At 41.9% G+C, this 22,291-nt stretch overlaps 1 protein-coding gene across 1 annotated transcript; it reads left to right on the top strand.

The window, feature by feature from the left end:
• Window positions 1-1,866: 1,866 nt before the first annotated feature.
• On the top strand, window positions 1,867-12,435 carry tspan7 (tetraspanin 7; the record flags this gene model as incomplete). Its single annotated transcript, XM_080038248.1, has 7 exons — window positions 1,867-1,975; window positions 9,655-9,843; window positions 10,363-10,437; window positions 10,764-10,859; window positions 11,398-11,553; window positions 11,807-11,890; window positions 12,367-12,435. The coding sequence occupies exons 1-7, from the start codon at window positions 1,910-1,912 to the stop codon at window positions 12,433-12,435; spliced, it is 735 nt and encodes a 244-aa protein (XP_079894374.1). The 5' UTR covers window positions 1,867-1,909.
• Between the last annotated feature and the right edge of the window lie 9,856 nt (window positions 12,436-22,291).

Below are 22,291 nucleotides of genomic sequence, written 5' to 3'. Positions count from 1 at the left end.
ACAACCATTTAGATTATGGTTGTTAAGATCAATATGTTTGCTGTATATATTCAATTTGAAAACTCGCTCTAAAACCGTCTTGCAGCACTTCTTAATATACCATCACATGCGTTATTCGATCCAGAGGCTTTTTGCTACAATCCCAACTGTGTCTTTATGAAAACTCTCAATAATAAAAGTGGTTAAGAAAGAACAAGATTGGTCTTTAAATGCTTTCTCCATCGTCTTGTGTAGAAAGCTCCCTGGAGTCCATCAGCCAGCTGTATCATCCTGACTGTACGCACACTGGCTGTGCCTTGTATTGTGTACGGGGTATTGATGCAGTTTTGGACAGAACACATCGTTCCCGCTTATTACTGTTCTTAATGAGCGTTATTGTATAGATTCTGTGAGATGCGTTTTATTTATATGCTGCTTTATTGAGTATTAAAGTACTTCACAGGAACACTTTTTCTTTGGTCAACAGATGTGCATTTGACATTTGTAATGTCCAAACCTCCTTATTACTTTTCAAATGTAGGACAGATTGCACCGAGAGCCCTTCCATGTTCCCTGTTTGTCCTTTAGAGAGTCCAAAACAGGTTATTAATGCAGGTGGCTTTGTTGTGTCTGCAGTCTGCCAGCAAAAGTGCACAAAATTGTATTGTAAAGCTGTGTTTTTATTTCCTTTTATGAAAGCAAACTATTTTCCAAAAGCCCTTTAATGATACTTGATGTGCCCCTAGCTTACCCTTATTGAGAGGTATAATATTTCTGTTTGATTCAACTTTATGATCGTTTTGGAGACTGTAGTTTGTGGTTCCGTAGAACTGTATTTCGTTACACAAAGAGATGTGTTTCTGACCTACCCTCGCTGATAGAAAAAAGGGGGTGGGCAAAATAATAGAAACACAATTTGTTTTGCTTACAGTGGATGGAGACTAACCTTCAGAGAGACCAGGGTAGGACTCTACAGGTGGGTCGCTGTGCATTGATTACCTGTAGCTTTAGTACCATTATATGCAAGAGCCAACAAGAACTCAATTGCCCTATGCAGGATCAATAAAGTAGATGGTATCTTGTAAATCAATCAGTTGACTCTTTCAATAAGAATTAGGCCCCGTCTTCGGTAGGCTATATTGATTTATTTCCATGGATATTTACGACGTAGTGCAACACTTAAGGTGGGCAATGTTAAATAAATAAAAAGGTGGAAACTAGCTGTGCTTTTAGTCTGTTGTTGTCATTTAGTATAGTTTTTAGGTAGCCTACTTTTTTTCCCCCTCACCTGAAATCTCTGTTTAAGACGGGTGACGTCACAGGTAGGCTAGTTTGAAGGCCAATGGAGGTCCAGTAGGCTACCAGTGGTGGGAAGTAACTAAGTATTTACTCAAGCACAGTAGGCTACGTTTTAAGGTTTGTGTAGGCTTGATTATCCCTATCATTTCCTAGCTTAGACTGCTTGTAGGCTACTCCACTACATCTAAGTGGGAAATATTGTAGGTTAGGATACTTCTTATCAATAGACAAATGTAATCAGGGAAACAAAAGAAGGCTACAAGGGTGCAGAATGAACAATGATTAGTGTAGGAATAAAAATACCCTATAGCCTTCATGAAGCAGGTGCATATTATTTATATGAGTGAACAGGCTACTACATCTTTAGGATGCAGGTGCATGGTTCGGCCTGTGAGTGTGATGAAAATATATACAAATAAACTATCTATTTTTCATCAAAATCATTTGACATGAAAATGCGGAGTGATAGGCTATAATGTGCGCTGCTGGCTGCTCTGATGCGTTGCTCCTCCAGTGACGCTGTGTGGCTGCATCGGCGCACGGTTGCAACCAAAGCGACGCTTCGAACACAGAGACACAGACGTTTTTCGCCCCGTTATCATCACAGTGTGGTTCTATCGCGCGCGACAGAATGGAGACTAAACCGGTCATCACCTGCCTTAAAACCCTCCTCATCGTCTACTCATTCGTATTTTGGGTACGTAGCCTTTTCATTTCTCTAGTCGTGAAATCCATCCTGATCCGTGTATTTGTGTGTGTGTTGTGTTGTTTGTCGTGCGCGGCGAAGGGGTGGCCGCATCCTCGACGGCTTCATGCTGGGATGTTGTTTGAATGTAACGCTGCTAAATGATCGACAGCCAGTGGCTTCCGCCTTTTACATCGCCCCGTGCATCTTGAATATATTTATTAGAATATTTGATGGCGTTATGTGATTTGTGTTAAGGTGACACATATCCCACTGCTGGGCGGACGTAACGCACATAGCATCACCATTTCGGCGGAGGATGTTGACATCGACGCAACGGTTTAACACCCGTCGGATGAGACCGACGGTGTAGGCCTAATGTGTGTTGATGAGGCCCTTTAAAATACCTTTTTTGTTTTCACATTCAATTTTGGGGGTCGTTGCTATAGATTCTTAAAGGGACGTCACCTAACACCCTTAATATTATCCTATAGGCCACAGCACAAACAGCTGATTCCTAGAACACAAACTGGGTGCCCACTTGAACCATATAATGCCATTGTAATACAATGATACTGCAGTAGGCTAAACACCTGCTATTAATACTTTAAATGTCCAGTCGATGTTGAGACACCCACTCTAGTTGTTGACTTCACTGTTGTGTAATGCACCATTGTATATCAATGGTTGAGCTATAACTATTGATTGATCCGACAAAAGTTTTCTCAGTTACAGATTTTTAAATAGCTGAAAAAAGGCTCATCACAATTGTTCTACAGCCTTAGAGATTATGTGTAGATTATTTCTTCGGTTTATTCCGTTTTTAAGACAAGAAAAAGCAGCAAATCGTATCATTGAAAGAAGCGGGAGTGGGACCAGACAGGGGTTGGCATAGGTTTAGTTTGCAATATTTTATCCACAAAGAGAACAGGAGAGGTAGCCCACTAAGGCAACCTCCCAATAATATTAATTATACTTATTTACTGATGCAATGTTTTGACCTGCTGTGTGTTTGTCAGGCAATGTCCAACAGAAAGCTGGGGCTGGGTGTGTGCACTTTATGTCCACTTCCTTTGCTTGGTCTTATATCTCCAACACATTTACATAGTGTATAATAAATGAGCAATACGCACTGCAATTTAATGCAAAACTAAAAAAATAAGAAAGAAAAAAAAGCCTCAAACTATTCCAAAGAGTTGCATCAGTCCTTCTGGAGGATTTCTGCTTTAGTTAGTGTTAAGCCGTATTCACAAAAGCTGAGCAAGCACAATATAATTAGCCTACGAGCGCATCTGAAGGATAGATGCTGCCCATGTTTTCATCTCAATTAAGTGTCTTTGTAGTGACTGTCCCCGGGATCTTGAGGCAGCAGATCACTCAGAGAATCTGTTGAGTGAAACAGTAGCTATTAACTCCCTGAATGGTTTTTCCAGTGATTTGGATGGGACTGCTTGTTTGCATTTACTAGACTACGAAGTGAAGCCTTCAAATATTGTCCGGCATCCATGCACGCAACAATATGATTTTGAGACCACATGTTGGCCAAGCTGACCACAATACTGTGTGACAAGCAGTTTGTTGAACTTAGAGTGATTTCTGACCATAATTGTGGTTTACAGAACTGAAACCAGCCTTCTTTGGGTTATGTGTTGTAGAGGGCTTAGAAAGAGAAGAGATTTGTGCCTTGTATCTTCCTGCACTGCAGACATGCTGGGTGTTGGTGATATGAACTTTTATATATAGTCAGGATTGGACCGTCCCCCCCTTACATCTACAGCATCAGGTTTCAGGGCGTCCAGTGCGCTGAAGTGTCTCTCCAAACCCTGAGGGCCAAGCATGTGTGAGAGAGAGAGAGAGAGTGAGAGGGTTCACTGGCACACACAGAGCTGCCCCGATTTCAATGCCAGAAGCTTGTCGTGGCAAATCATTTCTTGAGTGTGAATTGCTATGTCGCCATACTTAACACACACACACACACACACACACACACACACACACACACACACACACACACACACACACACACACAAACAGGACGGCTAAAAGCGGAGCAGGTGGTGTCCTCGACAGAAGATTTTGTCATTGCGCCTTCTGTTTCTTTATGAGGCCCAGAGAGGTGTAGGGAAGGGGGGGCGGGGGGGGGGGGGGGCTGACTTCTTTGAAACTCAAAGAAGTGCTGTAACCAGGGTGTCCAGCCTGGCATTGAATTTCAAACAAAACGTGCATGTGGTGTTGGGGGGAGATTTGGGGGGTTGCTTCTGAGTTCCAGAGAGGAGAAGCTGTTTGAGATTCAGCAACAGACAAGTAGTCCTGCTTCTTGGACAGGATTTCCCTGTTGGCTTTAGAAATGAACAATTTAACATTTACAAGACGCTCCTTTATTGTATGCGATGTCAGCTCCCAGGGGCTTATGATGATGATGATGATGATGATGATGATGATGATGATGATTTAGGCCATTAACAAGTGAGTACATCATTCATCACGATGGCTGTTCTATGAATTGACGGTCGTCTTAGAATTGCTGCTAATACAGTAGCCGGTAACACTTTACAATAAGGTACACAAAATTGTAGTAGCTACTACATACCTACTACATAGCTATGTGTTACCTACTACATAGGTTTTTTTTTTGTGTTACCTACTACATAGGGTTTTTCTTTTTGTGCTACCTAACACATAGGGTTTTTTTTGTGTTACCTACTACATAGGTTTTTTTTTTGTGTTACCTACTACATAGGGTTTTTTTTGTGCTACCTAACACATAGGTAGCACAAAAAAAACCTATGTGTTAGGTAGCACAAAAAAAAAACCTATGTAGTAGGTAACACAAAAAAAACCCATATGTGTTAGGTAGCACAAAAAAAAACCTATATGTTAGGTAGCACAAAAAAAAACCCTATGTAGTAGGTAACACAAAAAAAAACCCCTGTTAGGTTTTCTAAATCTTGCTGAGACATAAGTCCTTTAATTCTTGATATGTTTTTAAGGTGGTAGTATGCTGACTTATTAATTGATTTAATGTGTTTCTTGAAATTCAAGTCGGAGTCTATGACAACACCAAACTTTCTGGCTTGGTGTGTGGTTTCTAGCATAACAGATGTAAGCTGTGCGCTGACTTTTAATTGTTCATCTTTGGCACCAAAGACAATTACTTCAGTTTTGTCGTTGTTTAATTGAAGGAAATTTTGGCACATCCAATCATTGATTTGTTCAATGCACTTACTCAGTGCTTGTATCGGACTGTAGTCTCCTGGTGATAAGGTTATGCAAATTTGTGTGTCGTCTGCATAATTATGGTAGCATAATTTGTTCTTATTCATAATCTGAGCTAGTGGAAGCATGTAGATGTTAAACAGAAGAGGCCCAAGAATGGAACCTTGGGGGACCCCGCATTCAATATGTGTCCGCTCAGATGTGAAATTGCCTATTGACACATAGTAGTCTCTGTCCTTTAAGTAGGATTCAAACCAGTTTAGTACAGTTCCAGAAAGTCCAACCCAGTTTGCTAGTCGATCTAGTAATATGTTGTGGTCAACTGTGTCAAAAGCAGCACTGAGATCCAGTAAAACTAAAACAGAACTTTTGCCACTGTCTGTGTTTAAGTGGATGTCATTGAGGACCTTAACCAGAGCAGTCTCAGTGCTGTGGTGTTGTCGAAATCCTGACTGGAAAACATCAAAGCAGTTGTTCATTGCTAGGTAGTTATTTAGCTGTTGATAAACAGCTTTTTCAATGATTTTGCTTAAAAATGGTAGGTTAGATATGGGCCTATAATTGTTCATGAGCGATGTATCTAGATTGTTCTTTTTTAGGAGTGGCTTGATGACTGCTGTTTTCAGGGCCTGTGGGAATACACCTGTCCGAAGGGACATGTTGACAATTTGTAGAACATCTGAGGCCATACAGCTAAAAACAGTTTTAAAGAAGCCTGTGGGAAGAATGTCAAGGCAACAGGAGGAGGAGTTCAGGGGCCGTATTCACAAAACATTTTAAGGCTAAGAGTGGGTCCTAACGTGCTGATTTAGGAGTAACTCTCAAAAATAAGGGGCGTTTCACTCCTAATTTTAGGACTCATAACTTTTTAAGATAAGTTTAATTCACAAAGCATTTTAGCGCTAAAACTAGCTCCTAAATCTATGAAAAGCTAAGAGTCCTCGAGAGGACTCCTAAGTCACTAAGAGTAATTCACAGACAACCATTTGATGGCATTTTGGAGAGATTTAATGATAGTGAGCTTAACAAAAGGTACCTTTAATAACTGTGAGGGTTTAATGATCTTAGTGAAGTTATATTTAGAAAGTATAGACACATTTATATGTATTATATTCATATAATTAATTTATTAAGTTCCTTTTCCTGCAGTTGCTTTGGGTTTACGATGCGCTGAAAGTTACTGTTGGTGTCACGTTTGGGTTTAATTTCGTACTAGAGTAGGCCTATAGCCTATGTGGCGCTTCGCAGCATCTCCTCCGTTCCACAGGTCCGCTGTCTGTATAGGTGCGCGTCTCGCCTTTTTCCTTCCGCATGCACTTTACGATTTCGCCGGCTGTTGTTTCCAAATTGTGAATTTCCTGGTTTGTCGCTGTCTGACTATTGCTGCATAGTCGCCGTTGAGAGAAATACAGTGAGAGTGCATGGCGTGCAGCTGTTCAATGAGGATATTTGTCCCGATTCAAATCATTGTAAAATGTAAAATGAATAGACCTATGTGGCGCTATTGTAGCCTATAGGTTAATAGTGAACGAATGTGTGGGAAACCCTGCAGTATCTTGGTTTCATGTTAAATCAGTGTCACTTGTCATTAATTGTATTAAAAACTCTTAACTTTAATACAGCGACACGATATGGATATCTCCCACAGTGTTTCTATCATAAATTCACTCTTAGCTCTCATCCCCTTTCAGGCAATCACTGTGGGCATAGAAGGTATGAACATGACGTCATCCATAGCAACAGGGTCAACCCCGCCCCCTTATTTTATCTTAGTAGTCCCTCCCATTCCTTAGTAAAAGTTGGTCTTATCAGCTTTGTGAATAGGTTTTAAGAAATTACTCCTTACTAAGAACTTTTAGTGCTCCTTAGGAGTACTCTTAGCGCTAAGATAAAATGTTTTGTGAATACGGCCCCTGGTGTTGTATAATGTCCTCCAGGTTTTTGTGGTTTATCAGATAAAATTGTGTCATTGCATTTGGATTGATTTTAAGTGGGCATAGCGATAACACATATGTTGAACTTTGTATTGATGCAGTGACAGCTTGTCTAATTTTGTGAATTTTCTCAGTAAAGAAGGTGGCAAATTCATTGCAGGCCCTCGTGGAGAGATGTTCAGACGCTACTGACACAGGAGGGTTTGTTAATCTGTCGACAGTAGCAAACAGGGCACGTGCATTGTTGTTGTTTTTGGTGATGATGTCAGAAAAGAAAGAATGCCTTGCACTTTTCATCTCTGAGTGAAAAGTGCAAAGTTTCTCTTTGAAGATGTCATAATGAACCTGGAGATTTGTTTTTCGCCACCTGCGTTCTGCTTTACGGCACTCTCTTTTTTCTATTCTGACCTGCGGGGCATTTCTCCAAGGAGATCTTTTCTTACCAGAGACAACCTTCATTTTAGTGGACGCAATAGCATCTATAACACTTGTAATTTTGCCGTTAAAGTTGTCTAAAAGCTCATTAACTGAGTTACAGGGGAGGGGTGGTATTAAAGAAAATGCTTGAATAAATGTTTCACTGGTATTTTCTGTAATATACCGTTTTTTGATCTTACTGCCCACAAACCGTCAATAATACTCATTTGTACAGGTTTTACTTATGTAATAGAATCCACAGCCACATTTTTAAGTCATGAATGGAAAAATATGCTGGAAAAATACAAACATATATTTCTCCTTGAAAGAGCCAGACTACTTTTTTTTTCACGGGGAAACAGCCACGGTGGCAATAACCGGCGGTAGTTTATTAGATGTAAAGATAGTAATCTGAATATATTTGGATTTTGTACTGTTGGTAGAAAAGTTGAAATATGGATAAATATTTGCAGCCTTATACTAAAGTTCATTTAAGTCCAAAAATATTGTTTTAGCGTTTGCTTTCTTCAGGAGCTGCCATTCAGTGTGTTTGTGTGTGTGTGTGTGTGTGTGTGTGTGTGTGTGTGTGTGTGTGTGTGTGTGTGTGTGTGTGCTCTAGCTGCAACCTTTCTTATCATCTCACCGGCGTCAGCAGAATCTCATTGTCCTTGTGCGTCACAGTGTTGATAAGGAGATTCGCTTGTGGACGGTTTGCAAGAGACGTGATCCAGTATAGGCCCCTTACACAGTAGCTGTTGTGGACACCATTCAAACTACTCTCACCGTGTTTGTTCTAAAAGGACGCTTTATACCTGTGGTTAAAACCTGTGGCATGCAAAACAGCAGTCCAAAGGACATGACAAACTGATCATTTGTTAAGGTGAAAAGCCCTTTCACTCGGCCATTATGACTATGAGCACACCCTGCCAAAAGGGCAAAGTGTTAACTCAGTCATTAACCGGTGGACACCTCTATACGCTGTAGTCAGAGAGGGACCATGGCAGCCCAAGTGCTTTAGAATATTATTATTTTTTGCATTGTTCTTCATACAAGAAATGCAGCTCAAAGTGCTTTACGATTAGAAAATGACGTGCAGTCAGTTCTTCACATTGATTAAGACATAAAATGAATCCAGGTTTGATAAGACTAGTAAAAAATCATTTAAATAAAGTAGAAATATAAAGTGCCAAACGTTGCAATGAAAGCAAGCCATTTAGATGATCAACTAAATAGAAGGAATTTTTTTTTAAAAGCATAAAGAGGCATCAGCTTATAAAAGAAGAGACCCTCAAAAAGAAGGAAAAAAATCTGCAAATAAGGGGTTTTCAGGGCTGCACAGATACATTTTGTGTCGACCGCTCCCACTCTAACCAGAGGGCCTGGCAGCAGGACGGCAAGCGGCCTCCTCTTGGAAGGAAGGAATGGAAAGGGGGGGGGGGGGGGTGTTGGCCCTCGAATGGAGTCAGATCACCAGCAGCCGTTCCCCACCCCACTCTCTTGCCAAAGCCGGCAAGACATACCCAGCTGAGACACACACACCGCTTCAGCTGCCTCGTACAACACGCTCTTTTATCTGCGGCCTTCATTTGAAATGCTAAGGGAGGCGCAACAGGAGGATGCGTCTCGCCTCGGATCAAAGAGCTGCTTTGATATGTCCCCATTCTCTTTCTTTCTTCCTTTTTCCCTTCTGTTTTCGTGATTGTGTGTGCGCGTGCATGTGTGTGTGTGTGTGTGTGTGTGTGTGTGTGTGTGTGTGTGTGTCTGTGTGTGTGTGTGTGTGTGTCTGCGTGTGTGTGTGTGTGTGTGTGTGTGTGTGTGTGTGTGTGTGTGAGTGTGTGTGTGTGTGTGTGTGTGTGTGTGTGTGTGTGTATGTGTGTGTGTGCAGGAATATTCACAAAGCAGGCGATCGCTCTCTCCATACTCCAGATGAATGTGTGTCTTCTGTCTGCCTTACTCTAATTGCTCGCCTTTCTTGTTCCACCTTGAACCGCTCTTTTTTTCCCTCCTCCCCCTCGCCACGTTGCTCAAAACAAGTTATCTTCTGTTATATCGCATAGTGTTCCATGCTTTTTCATTCATTTTCCTGTGCTTTTTCTCCCTGCTGTTACATGTCGCCCCTTTTAGATAACAGGAGCCATCCTGCTGGCGGTGGGAGTATGGGGGAAGATGATGCTTGGCCCGTACATCTCCCTGATAGCCGACAACTCCACCAACGCTCCGTACGTGCTCATCGGCACCGGGACCGTCATCATCGTCTTCGGCCTGTTCGGATGCTTCGCCACCTGCAGAGGGAGCCCATGGATGCTCAAGCTGGTGAGTGGCTGGCTGCCTTGGAAACAGTGCGGTGGTGGTGGTGGTGGTGGTGGTGGTGGTGGTGGTAGTGTCGTGTTGCTAGGAGGGGAGAGTGAAGAGTGTTGAGGTGGATGCTGAAGCTTAATTAGCCCTCAGGTCACATGATAAAGGGAGTAATGGTTGACCTCTATCCTGTTGGAGAGGGATCAGAAATCCAATAGATGCTGCAGGGCACTTTGCGCAGTTAATGTTGGTCAAGGGAGTGTGTAAGAGTGAGTGTGTCGAGGTGTGTGTGTTAGAGTGTGTGTGTGTGTGTGTGTGTGTGTGTGTGTGTGTGTGTGTGTGTGTGTGTGTGCGTGCGTGCGTGCGTGCGTGCGTGCGTGCGTGCGTGCGTGCGTGCGTGCGTGTGTGCGTGCGTGTGTGTGTGTGTGTGTGTGTGCGTGTGTGTGTATGCAAGCATAGGCAAATGATACACGGCTAAGGCAGAGGGTTTTCATGCAAACTATGCAAATCTGTCTCTCCCTCTCTCTCTCCCTGCAGTACGCCATGTTTCTGTCCCTCGTCTTCCTTGCTGAGTTAGTGGCCGGGATCTCTGGATTTGTCTTTCGCCACGAGGTCAGCACGCATTTACACCGCCTAACAACTTTTACATCAGAATCCGAAAGCCTTATTGTCAGACTCATTGCATAGGAGGAATACAGCAAAATACATTTTTGACACACAAGTGATGCATTCCAAGTCTAACATAGGAACATAAAAACACAAGAAAACAGGACATTCAGTAAGGATATAAGTGCAATAAATAAATAAATATAAAAGTAACTAAAGTGCAGTAAGTGCTTAGTGAATGACAGTTATAAACATTATTTGATGTCAAACACTGAGGCTGTGTAAAGCGCTCTTACGCTGTGACCGTGTGTATGTGTGACGTGTGTTTGCAGATAAAGGGGACCTTTCGCAGGACGTACACCGACGCAGTCCTGAACTACAACGCAGAGGATGAGGCGAGCCGTGCTGTTGATAACTTGCAGCACAAGGTAATTCTGTCGTGGCCATGAGACCATCCATCCTGGCTTTCTTAAAGGATAACACAATCCATTCTGTCTTGTTTCTCTCAGTGTCAACAAATCCCATTCTTTTGTATTTATTTGTCTGCACCACAGAGCTCCTTTGTTGTCCATATTGCAACAAGGGCACTGTGCTTTATTTTGAGTGATTCCCCAATACATGCCATAAATACTCACTGTGCTCCGCAGCCGAAAATAGCCCACAACAAATGCTCTATGTGCTCCTTTTTGATTAGTGTTTGTTATAAACTACAGTTCTGTTTTTGGAAATTGCTGTATTAGGACTTTGTTTTTTTGTTTTTTTATTAAATGGGAGATTTTAAACGATTTCTTTTTTATTCATTAAGAACCAATAAATAAGGTAGGGTGTTTCAGAAACATTGTTTGTTGTGGTTTTCACCTGGGATTTGTAGTCAATAAGAGAAAATATCAAATGCCATCCTTACGTATTAATCCTCACCTGCTCTCAATGCTCTTATGTCTTATATCTGTGTGTGTGCATTTCTAGCTGCGTTGCTGCGGAGTGTATAACTACACCAGCTGGTTTGGCAGCGTGTATTACCCATCCAACGGCATCCCCGCCAGCTGCTGCTTCAACTCCTCTGACTGCAACCCAGAAGACCTCCGCAATACAACTCTCGCCCCATCCAAGGTCTTCCACCAGGTCAGTGTTTATGAGAAATAAAATCTGTTTCCCTGCCTCTCTCTCCCGTCTGCGTCTTTATGTAGTTTATGAAGAAACGTGACTACATTTACATCCGACAGGTCCTCATTCTCCTTTTCTTTTCAAAAACCAACCCTCTCCCTCTTCCGTGCACTAACAAATGCTTCAGATAGTCTCCCGGATCTCGCCCCTCACGCACACATTTAACATGTCCTTTAACCCTGTGCGGACTAACCTGGCCCCTGTGTTTCAGGGCTGCTTTGAGCTGGTCACTGCCTTCATGGAAACCAACATGGCCATCATCGCAGGAGTGACGTTTGGGATTGCCTTCTCCCAGGTAAATTATTCAAAATAAATGACATGAAATGATGTTTAAATATAGAGACGTAATAGGTGAAAACTAGCAAGACAATTGCTTAAAAGACACAACCTTTATTCCCTATTCCCCTTTAGATTGTGTGCTGCCACCTTTGGATATGTACTTTTGGATTCTCTTTTTAGAAAAGAAAAAAGTAGGAAAAAATAGCAGGTGTATAAATGATAAAACTTAACTATAATGGCGGATCTTGATTAAAATGAATTTCAGGGTCCTGGTATTGTGCATGCTTGAATACTGTCACACTGTCATGTCTTACTGGGACACTTCAATAGCATGAAGCCATTGTTAACGTTATTAGTAACTAGTAGCACAATCACTCTTATAACAGGAATGAACAGGTTTCACAGCTTCTTGATTTTATAGAAAATGTTAATCTAAATATTTCTTCAACCGCACACATAAAATCAACCAAAGCCTTTTTCTCTGTCTTTCAGCTGATTGGCATGTTGCTGGCCTGCTGTCTGTCCAGGATCATCACTGCCAATCAGTATGAGATGGTCTAGCTGATGTGACGTGGCAGGTGAGAGACGCACAAAAGCAAACACAAACATTTAGTTCTAACCACTACACCACAACCCCCCCCCCTCCTATTTGCTTAATTTCCAATGCAAAAACATTCTAAGCTGACAATGTGTTAATGTGGTGTTTTCCAGCTTTTGACCCCCAGTGGCCATAAAACCAATTGCGGGTTTAATTTATACTTAGCTCAATGTTCCTTGTTTGTTTTTTGTTTTTTTGTCTTTTTCTAGGGAGATGAAGCGAAGAAAGAGACAAAGAGCCTTGGCACATCACATGACAAGAGTAAATTCCTGAAACACAAACACACCCGAATTGGAACTTACCTCCCTCTGTCTCTCTGCCTGTGATCTTAATGTAATATCTTAATGTATCTTATTGTAAAGCACCATTCCTTGACTCACTGCTGTTGCATCAAAGCGTCATGTACCACACATCCCACTGCTGCTTGATGTAGAAGTTGCTCATTGGCACATATCACAGTAATCGGCCTACAAAAAAGCAGGTAAACCGCTCCAGACAGCGGTGTGTCGGGCTCAGTGTAGTAGGCCATTTGGGTACAGCTTGGCTTCTCAGTTGGTTGCAGCATGCTCCTCCACCAACCGTTTACTATAGCTTGAAAGTAATACTTTAATAGATAGGTATAGTTTTTTTGTATTTGACTTTGCTATCGCTCACCATTGTATATTCCTATGGTTCTGACATTTTTGTGAACTGATTCATGTGTACTGAGGATGCTGTTTTTAAAGTTTCATGAGGAAAATCAGGAAGGGTGAGAAAAAAGGGAGAATTGTTGGAGAGTATTTTTACTTAACGAAAAAAAACAGGGCATGATATTTTTTTGACCTGATCATTTATGGCTTAAAGATTTAGATTCTAAATAGCCGGTAAAAATAGCGCTCGACTTTGCCCTTGTTTACAGCCTCTAAATGGACTTAAAATGATACCCTGTGTAACTCCATAGGTTTTGGGAGGGGGGAAAGATAAACAAATAAGGTCAGTTGAGGAACAAATCGGTTTGGGTTTATTCAGAAGACTACCATCGACTCCTGTCTAATGACTGTCTGCAAGCCATTCACATTTTGGTCGGGCCGTTTGTACTCCGACTGATGTTAAATAAAAGTCGCTCATGACACACAGCTCCATCAAAAGTTTGCACTCTTTTCCCTTAAAGGTCGTAAAGGTCAATGGTGCAAAATAGCCTGTCAGTGTTAAATAATAAAGTTGGACTCGCAGTGACTAATTTGCACATATTTAATTATAGCCTCCGTGAGCAAAGGCATCCTCATTACAGATATTTCACTCAAATGGATGGATTTTAGCCACGAACGTTTAGCAGCTTGAAATCGTGGTTGTGACATTGGCCATTAAGCCTCTAACACTCAATTATCTTTCAGATTTTTTCGCGTCCTTCAAACGACACCGTCTAAAGCCAAAGTGTTTATAGCTGCGGGGGTGAAAAACGGACTGTCAGCCCCAGAGAGGCGGCCGGATGCAATGAGTCATACAAATAGGGATAACAAGCGCACACTTTCAGACAGTCCCGTGGTGTCGCGCGCGGCTGTCAGGGGCAAAGTGACGTTAAGTAGTTGCGTGGATGAAAGTGAAGAGGAGAGAGACTGAGAGAGATGTTTATATCCTGCCAACTTTCACACGTCGGCACACCTGACCAAAATGTGCGTTGAAGTGTGGCCGTAATTGTCAGATACACGAATCCCCCTCCGAGCACTTAATTTGAAGCATACTGACACCGTAGGGTTGTGTAGGAGTGCTTTTCTTTCTTTCTTGTTTTTTTTATAAAAGTAGCTGACTAAATTTCTAAATAATCAAGATTTAGCTTTAAAGGGTGAACCTAACACCAACTGTAAATGATGTCTTTGCTGACCTCCAATGGTCAAAGTTATCACCCTTTGTTGCAGTGACGCAGAGGGGAACCCGATAGTGCTGTCGGGTTAGAGAAGCAACTGAGCCAAGGAGTCTGGGTGTTAAAGAGGGTTTGAAGTTTGAACACGTAGAGGTCAGTGAAAGCAGTGATTTTCAGCCTGTTATAGGGTCATGAATCGTTTCCCCTTTGGTGGGACACAATGCCAGCTGCGTGTGACAGTGAGAGATAAGTCGACACTAGAGACTCCAACAGTGTTCATTTAGTATTTACAGTATTCTATGTAGTGCATCCACATGCCATCATCGTTATCATCTGTAGATATTTATTGGAAAATGTCATTTCTATGATGTAACGTTTCTCATCCTAATACGCTAATCGGTATCAATGTTGTGTCACGGTTTTGATTCTGCCCTTTGTGCTGTTATTAACCCGTATTTGTTTGATAGTTTATAGGAAACGCGCACTGAAGAAAAAAATTGTGGCCAATGTTTTTGTTGAGCGTAATGTGCAAAAAGTAGCTGTTTCAATTTAGCTGTATATTTATTATGGTTTGGTTGGCATTTGGTTTACGGTCTAACCAGGTGATATTTTCTCTCTCTTTGAGCAATGCTTGTGAGTGTGTTTTTCCTTCTGTATTTGTTTATTTGCCGTTTCCCTTACCTTGAGTGTGTATTTTTTATTTTGAATGACAAGGTGTGTGTGTGTGTGTGTGTGTGTGTGTGTGTGTGTGTGTGCGTGTGCCTGTGCCTGTGCCTGTGCCTGTGCGTGTTATCGTGCGTGTTTGTTTGGGTGTTTGAGAGAGAACATCTGGAGCATCTGGATTTTGTGGATCTTGCTTTATTCAACTTTTTGGTCAGTATTTGTTTGTGGCTTTTTAAACTTTTTATTGCTTTTTAAAGCTGTACATTTATTTAGTGAATGTATGTTTTACAATACTCTTATATTATAACTTATTTCCCCCCTGTTCCCCAACTGATATTGTCCTGTAAATACTAAATTGTAATACCATCCCGCTTACACATGGGGTCACCAGACACTCAAAAAGAACAACACCCTGCTGTCTACTATTGACTAAGTCACCATCAGTGGTCTTATTATCAATAAATATACAGAATAACAACTTTTGTTTCACATTTGTTCATTTTATTCTCTGATGGAGTACATTTGAAATAGAGTTTAACTTGTGTCTTTACCTAAGCTGTATTGGGGACGATTGTTCTTGGTCACTTTTCCACAAAACTGCTTCTGAAGATGAACTTTTGTGTAACTGTAAGACATTGATCAGGTTACAATATGAATGATACATTTTAATAGCTGTTTTATAGACATAAGAAGTGATTATTGTGGACTGTTTCCCCAATGCATTAATCGGGAAAGATGATGTGTTAAACTTCGGGATTTTTGGTCGGATGTTTGTTTAGTTGGCAACATAACAAAAACAGATGAGCTAGGCACAACCGAAAGGTAACCCGTTCTGAAGACACCAGAGTTGAAGACAAAGGAACACTTTATGACCCATTGCAGCCTGTATGAAGACACAGGAATCAGGTTTGGTTTTACACATAAATAAAACACAAACACACCAAGAATGCGAGTGACACATTCTGAAACCAAAAGAAGATTACATTGTTTGGGAAAACCAGCAGAACAAGACACACAATCTACTGACTCTGGCTCCATCCAGTTCATTCTGGAAGTGATTTGATCACATAGGCCTAGGCTACGCTATACAAGCTCGTTCTCTTTAAAAAAAATAGTTATTTTTTTCTATTTCATTAAAAATCCATTGAGCATTTCCTGAGGGGGTGTAGGGTGTAGGTCTGCCTTATGACATCACTGAGTACCGTCTTGGTCCACATGATGGCGCTTGGGTATCAGCGGAAAACGGAACTGTGGAGAGAGAGATATAGAGAGAATAACATAGGTGAAGCGCAGCGTGTGAGGGAGATAAAGCGCCACACACACACACACACACACACACACACACACACACACACACACACACACACACACACACACACACACACACACACACACACACAACACGCTCAGTGCCTGCGCTGCTGCAGACAAGCAAGGCCGGCGGAGAAAAAGCAATGGGAAGCAGAGGGTGTAGAGAGAGCAGAGAGGCTGTTATTCGGGGAGATCGAGCTAGCCGGGCCTCACTCCAATCTCGTTACGCAAATTACGGGCAGAGCGGCGCGGCAGTGGGTCCGTTAATGGAGCGTGCGTGCCGCTGGCTTCCGGACCCCTCCCCCTCCTCCTCCTACCGAATACCCTTAATGAGTTATAGACTGAAGGGAGGGAGGGAGGCAGGCATCCACCGGGGAAGCGCTATTATTCACACACAGACACACACGAACACAGATTCTCAAGAGCGCACGGACACGTTCAAGTGCAGCCAGTCCAATTAGAAAAAGCCTAGGCTGCTGTGCTCCTGATTTCGAGTAAGCCTAACTCACATTCCCCCCTCCAAACACAAACCAGACTAATAATAGTTTTATAAAAAATAGTTTGGCATATTTTACATGTTTACTTTGGGCAACAATTAGGGCTTACATCTTTTGTCAATTGCATTCCGGCTACTTAATGCTGCTTCACAGTAACATTTGAAAAGTGAATTCACTTTAAAGAGCCTTAATAGCCTATTGTAATCCAAATAAGAGGAAAGTAAGATTATACATTTGTGTTATGCTTATGCCTACATTAAATGTTTTGATGTTGTAACTTTACTTGCTCTTTCACAATCTCAGCATCTGACAGCCTCAGAATGGACAGTTTAAAAAAATGTGTTGATGCAACAGAACCAGAGATCACTATCACCTTGTATTATTCCAATCATTCTTTTTCTAGCGGATGTGTCAAAACATGGTGCCTACATCGGCCACAATGCAACTTGAGTTTTCGGTGTGTTGTGCTAGTTATGGCTTTGGTAGCTGTGAGCTGCTAGTCTCAAGCCTCTCCAGGTTACTGGTATTGTGCAAGCTGGTCATGACTTACTGGGACACTTGAATACAACAGATCCAGTATTGATGTTTATGTAACACCTGTGATGTTTTCTACAATGACAAGTCAAAATGTCTGCTGTGAAAAAAGGCCTGTTGAACAGTTCTGTTCACTAACAGATTGTCCTGAGAATAATTAACTAAGCACAAAAATGACTCATCAGCTCTTTCATTAAAATGATGTTAAAAGAAAATTGAAAAGATAAAGCAAGACATTGTTTCTTTGTAAATAAATCATAAATCATTCCCATTCTGTTGTTTGTTTAAAGGAACGTTCCACGTCTCACACAGAGGAACTATAGTCATGCTGCTGTGCTACACCTAATGCTGCTCATCAGAAGAAGAATTTATTTTAGTGCCGATCACCAGCTTTGAATTACTACATTAAGAGACCCACGTGGCTCAGTATGTGTGTTTTCATATAGACATTTCATCAGATTACAGAATTTTATTGAATCCCGTGGCAGGAATTGTTTGAAAATGCTCTTTTTATTGGAGTACTTGCGTGCGCTTTCTCTCTTTCGAACACACTGAGGACTTATCTCTTCTCTCTCACTTCAGTGGTGCATTATAACTAAGTACTGCCATTAAATACACATTTGAGGCACTTGTACTTTTTCAACTTACTCAACTTTGTACTCCTGCTCCACTACCTCCACTAAATGTGTGACTGACATCTTCAGTTACTTTCGAAACCCTTGCTGTCCAGTGTAAACTATATCCGAATTTGCTGATTTTGAAGCGAAGGGTTATGTTTTCTTGTATGGTTTGGGGAAATTCCAACCTCTTTAGCTGAATACACTTTTAAAAGGCCCACTTGGTTTAGCTGTAAAATGCATCGCCACAAAGCTGAAAATGGGGCTGTTGTTCTTCTGCAAAGTGGACTTTTTAGAGAAATGTTTTCCCCACTGGACGCTATACGAATATAGCACATGATGGATTGCTGTAGATTTTACCCAGCAGTTTATGAAGAAGTTTAAAATCAGTTCAACTACAGCAATAAGTCCAGATCTAAGTAGGCCTATATTCTGCCCCCCCCCCCCCCCACTGCTCATTTATACTACCTTATAAAGTAATATAGCATGCAGGCCTGTCTCACCAGCGTCTGTTTGTAATGTGAGTTGTTGCTGTTGTTGCTTTGCCTCTAGCTTGCATGCTGAGCTCCCCCGTGCCTCACACTTTTCAGCTATGTACATGCAGTTTGTGATGACAAGTACTTGAGTTCCCACTCAAGCTGCCTGTTCCTATGGAGCAGCACCCCCACCCCTCTAATCCCCACCACCTCATCCCTCATCCTCCACCAGCCCCCCTCTCTCCCTCTCTCTCTCCCTCTCTTTCTCTCTTTCCCTCCCTCCCTCCCTCTCTCCCTCTCTCTCTCTCTCTCTCTCTCTCTCTCCTTGAAGCCGTGTGGGATGATGATGACACCCGCCGTAATCGCTGGATGCTCAGCTCCTGACATGACACACAATCGAGAAAGCTCTTCCGAACTGATCCAGGTTTCATTGTTGCATTCAGGCACAGCGCGTCCTCTGACAGGTGGAGAGGCCTCTCTCTCTCTCACACAGGAGAATAGAGGCAGCCAGGGAGGGTGGGGCCCGTGACTGACAGCCCTGTTGAGAAAGCAAAAAAAAAAACAGCTCCAGCTCCTATCTGATCTCTGCATAGCAGTGGTGCACATTTGCTTTGCTGACCTGCTTTTTTTGGGGGGGATTGTGTTTTGTGTAACTTCGCTCCCATGGCAGATTTGAGATTGAGGGGATGTGGGTAGAGGGTAGAGAGGGGCCAGGCTTCAGGCAGTGGTGTAAATTATACAGTTCCATTTACTCAACTTATGCATTGAAGTGCAACTTGGCGTTACTTTAGAGCTTCCTTTTTTTGCTGGCTACTACTCCCACTCCACAGCATTTTAGAGTCAAATATGGCATGTTTTTCTACATTCATGTTATGAACATATTATTATGTAAATGGTTAAAGATCAAACTAACCAAAAGGTTGCTTAGTTAGCAGTAACATTGAAATCAGCTGCAGCTTGATTATGGTGCAACAGCATCAGTTACAATAATAACTGGGGCCTTTTTTATAATCCAATATTATAATCTATAATACACCAACACTTACATGGCCATTGTGCCTGCATGGGGAATTCTTCACATTTTGTTCTTTAAGCATACGTTGTTGAGATTACTGCCATGAGTTTCGTTGTAATGCAGGATGTTTACATCGTGGGGAAACGGGTTTCACAACAGGTTGTTAGGGTAGCAGCAGAGGTGTAGAAAACAGAGAACAGAAAGCATGTACAAGGAGTACACGGAAGTCGACCGAGACAGAGAGAGAAACTAACCTAGCAGGTTTTCCATCTTCACATTCTCACCATTCTTGCTAAAGAACAAACCACAATGTTTGCTCTTAGACAGTTCTACATTGGCATTGAGTAAGAATCTGCCCTCCTTTCTGTGTGATTATCACTTGGTGCAATGTACATCCATTTGAAATGTCAGTCAGTATGAATCATGTTTTGATTTAACAAAATGGGGGTACCCTTAGCTCAGTTGGTAAGACGTCCCCCCCATGGGCCTCGGCCAGCAGCGGACCCGGGTTCGATTCCAGCCCGCGGCCGTTCTCTGCATGTCACTCCCCTCTCTGCCCCATTTCAACTCTGTCTCTACACTATCAATAAAGCATAAAAATGCCAAAAAAAACAGGTGGATTTATTTTTGTTTGTGGTCAAAACATGTTTCTGTAGTTTCAATTCGCCAGTGGTGTTTGCCAAAGCTCCAATTTCAGATTGAGCATTGGCACAGGATGAAGTGTTAATGATGGGCTATTTCTGTTGCACGTGTTTGTGTGGGGTTTCCCAACTGTGTTTACCAGAAGCCAGTTCTACTGTATTACTGGTGGTCAGCTGTCCAGCATCACTGCTGTAAACTGGCAGGCTGGTGCAACAGTTTGGTATTGAGTGAAACACAATATAGAACAGTAACTGGCCTCAAACTAAAGTTACCCTGAGGGGAAATAAGCAGGCCTGGAATATTTCTGTAGGGACTGACAGTGTGGATGTGGTGTTCGGTAAACAGTGATCTTCTACGACATGTTTATTCCCCATTGTATCACTGCAGTTGAATTAGAATTTAACTTTTGCAATAAGGATAAATTCTTGCGTGGGGTGCCCATTGATGTGGCACCAATTACCATACTTCAATTTGTCAATACTAATTAAGGACATTCTGTTTTATTGCCACAGTTTTTCATAGTGATTGACCGAAGGAAGAAACACTTGAGTATTTGTATTTCAATTTTGTGCTTCAACTCTGCTACATTTCAGAGGTAAATTATGAACTTCTTTCTCCACTTCTTGATAGTTGTAGTGGCTATTTATACTTTTTATGGTAGGATTTTACTTAAAAACACATGCTCATCTTATAAAATACAATGCATTGTTAATTTTGAAGTGATTTTTGGCTGTAAAACAGACCAACCATGTTTCAGATGTCTACGAGTTGTTTTTAGCACTTCCATCAAAGAGACATTTCCCCTCTAGACTTCTCAGATGGTTTCATTTAAATACCTGTTTTCAAGTCAAGTGATTATTTTGTTTTTATTTATTTAACCAATATCATAATTTTTCCATTAGGAGCTTAAGAATCTGTACAGCATATGTCTCCCTCTGTCCCTAGACCCCAATTCAGGGGGGAAAAGAACTCCAGAAAAACTTCAACAGAGGAAAAAAATTAAAGTATAACTTCAAGAGGAGGGAACTATCTTACAGAATGGACAGATGTGCAGCAGATGTGTAGAACATAGTTAAGTTGCAATATGGACAATCCGGATGTCAAAATCATATACAGATGGTAAACATATATGACTGGATGTGGATATGGATCCAAGAGGACTGTCAAAGGACTTCCAGGTTTTATTTTTCTCCTTACCAACCCAATTGATCATGACATGACACCACAAGGGGCACGACCATATTGGAACAACTTGGCAAGGGGGTTGTTTACATGGTCCCCTGAGGTCAAACTGACTGAGTTCCATCTCAACCAGTGAAATCCTGTTTGAAATGTAACCCATTGATGCCAATGCAATAACATCGTATATAATATATTTTGACATTTACAGTAGCCTACTTAGTGCTGTTATCAGGAATTGCAATGCCTTATTTTGTACACTAATTAAGCCTACGTTTACTTAGCGATACTTCCAACCCTCTGGTTGACACACTTATAGAGTCAATCTGTTAACACTAGTTGTTCGAAAGCTTGAGCGTTCGTCCGCATGTAACCTCTGTTTTGGATACGCGAGGGAGTCAACAATCGCACCCATTGGTCCATCAGTGATTTACCCCGGCTCCGAGCTGACGCAAACGGCCAGCTGATTGGCCCGATCAGTGGGCTGATGGCTGGGCTAAATGAATATTCATAATGAGACCGGTTCGCTCGGTCAGGCCTCGCCCTGTTTTGTCTCCCCGTCCATCTCATCGGTACAGAATGTGGGTTGAGGTTATGTAATCTTCACCGGAAGAGAAATCATAGCACAGAGACTCACAGGACTGAACATTGCTCGGTAAGTTAAGTTTGGCAATGGACAGTCATTAAAAGTAAACTAACAGCTGTTGTGCGTAAATACGCATGGTCAAGCGCGTCTCACGTAGCCATGCATTTCACTTAGAACATGATAGCTTTGTTTTTATCTTTAGTTCTGCGAATCATGTCTGTGAAGTGAAGTTGGATTTACCTCTAACTGTCAATTTCAAGCCACTCCTTTTTCTAGAGTATGCCAAACATCTCCGCTCTGCTGTGTGTGCTATTCCAGGTCATTTGGGTCCGGTTTCAACCCGCAGTGGACGGACTCGACAAACAGGTTTGTGGCACCGCCTCTATAGCGCAACAACACCTGCGTCTGAAACCTATATAAACGCGCCCCTTTCATCCCACAAACCAGAAACCACGACAA

This window comes from Ammodytes marinus (genome assembly GCF_949987685.1).
Source record: "Ammodytes marinus genome assembly, chromosome: 12".
Taxonomy (NCBI): Eukaryota; Metazoa; Chordata; class Actinopteri; order Uranoscopiformes; family Ammodytidae; genus Ammodytes; species Ammodytes marinus.
This window is presented reverse-complemented; position numbering and strand designations above follow the sequence as displayed.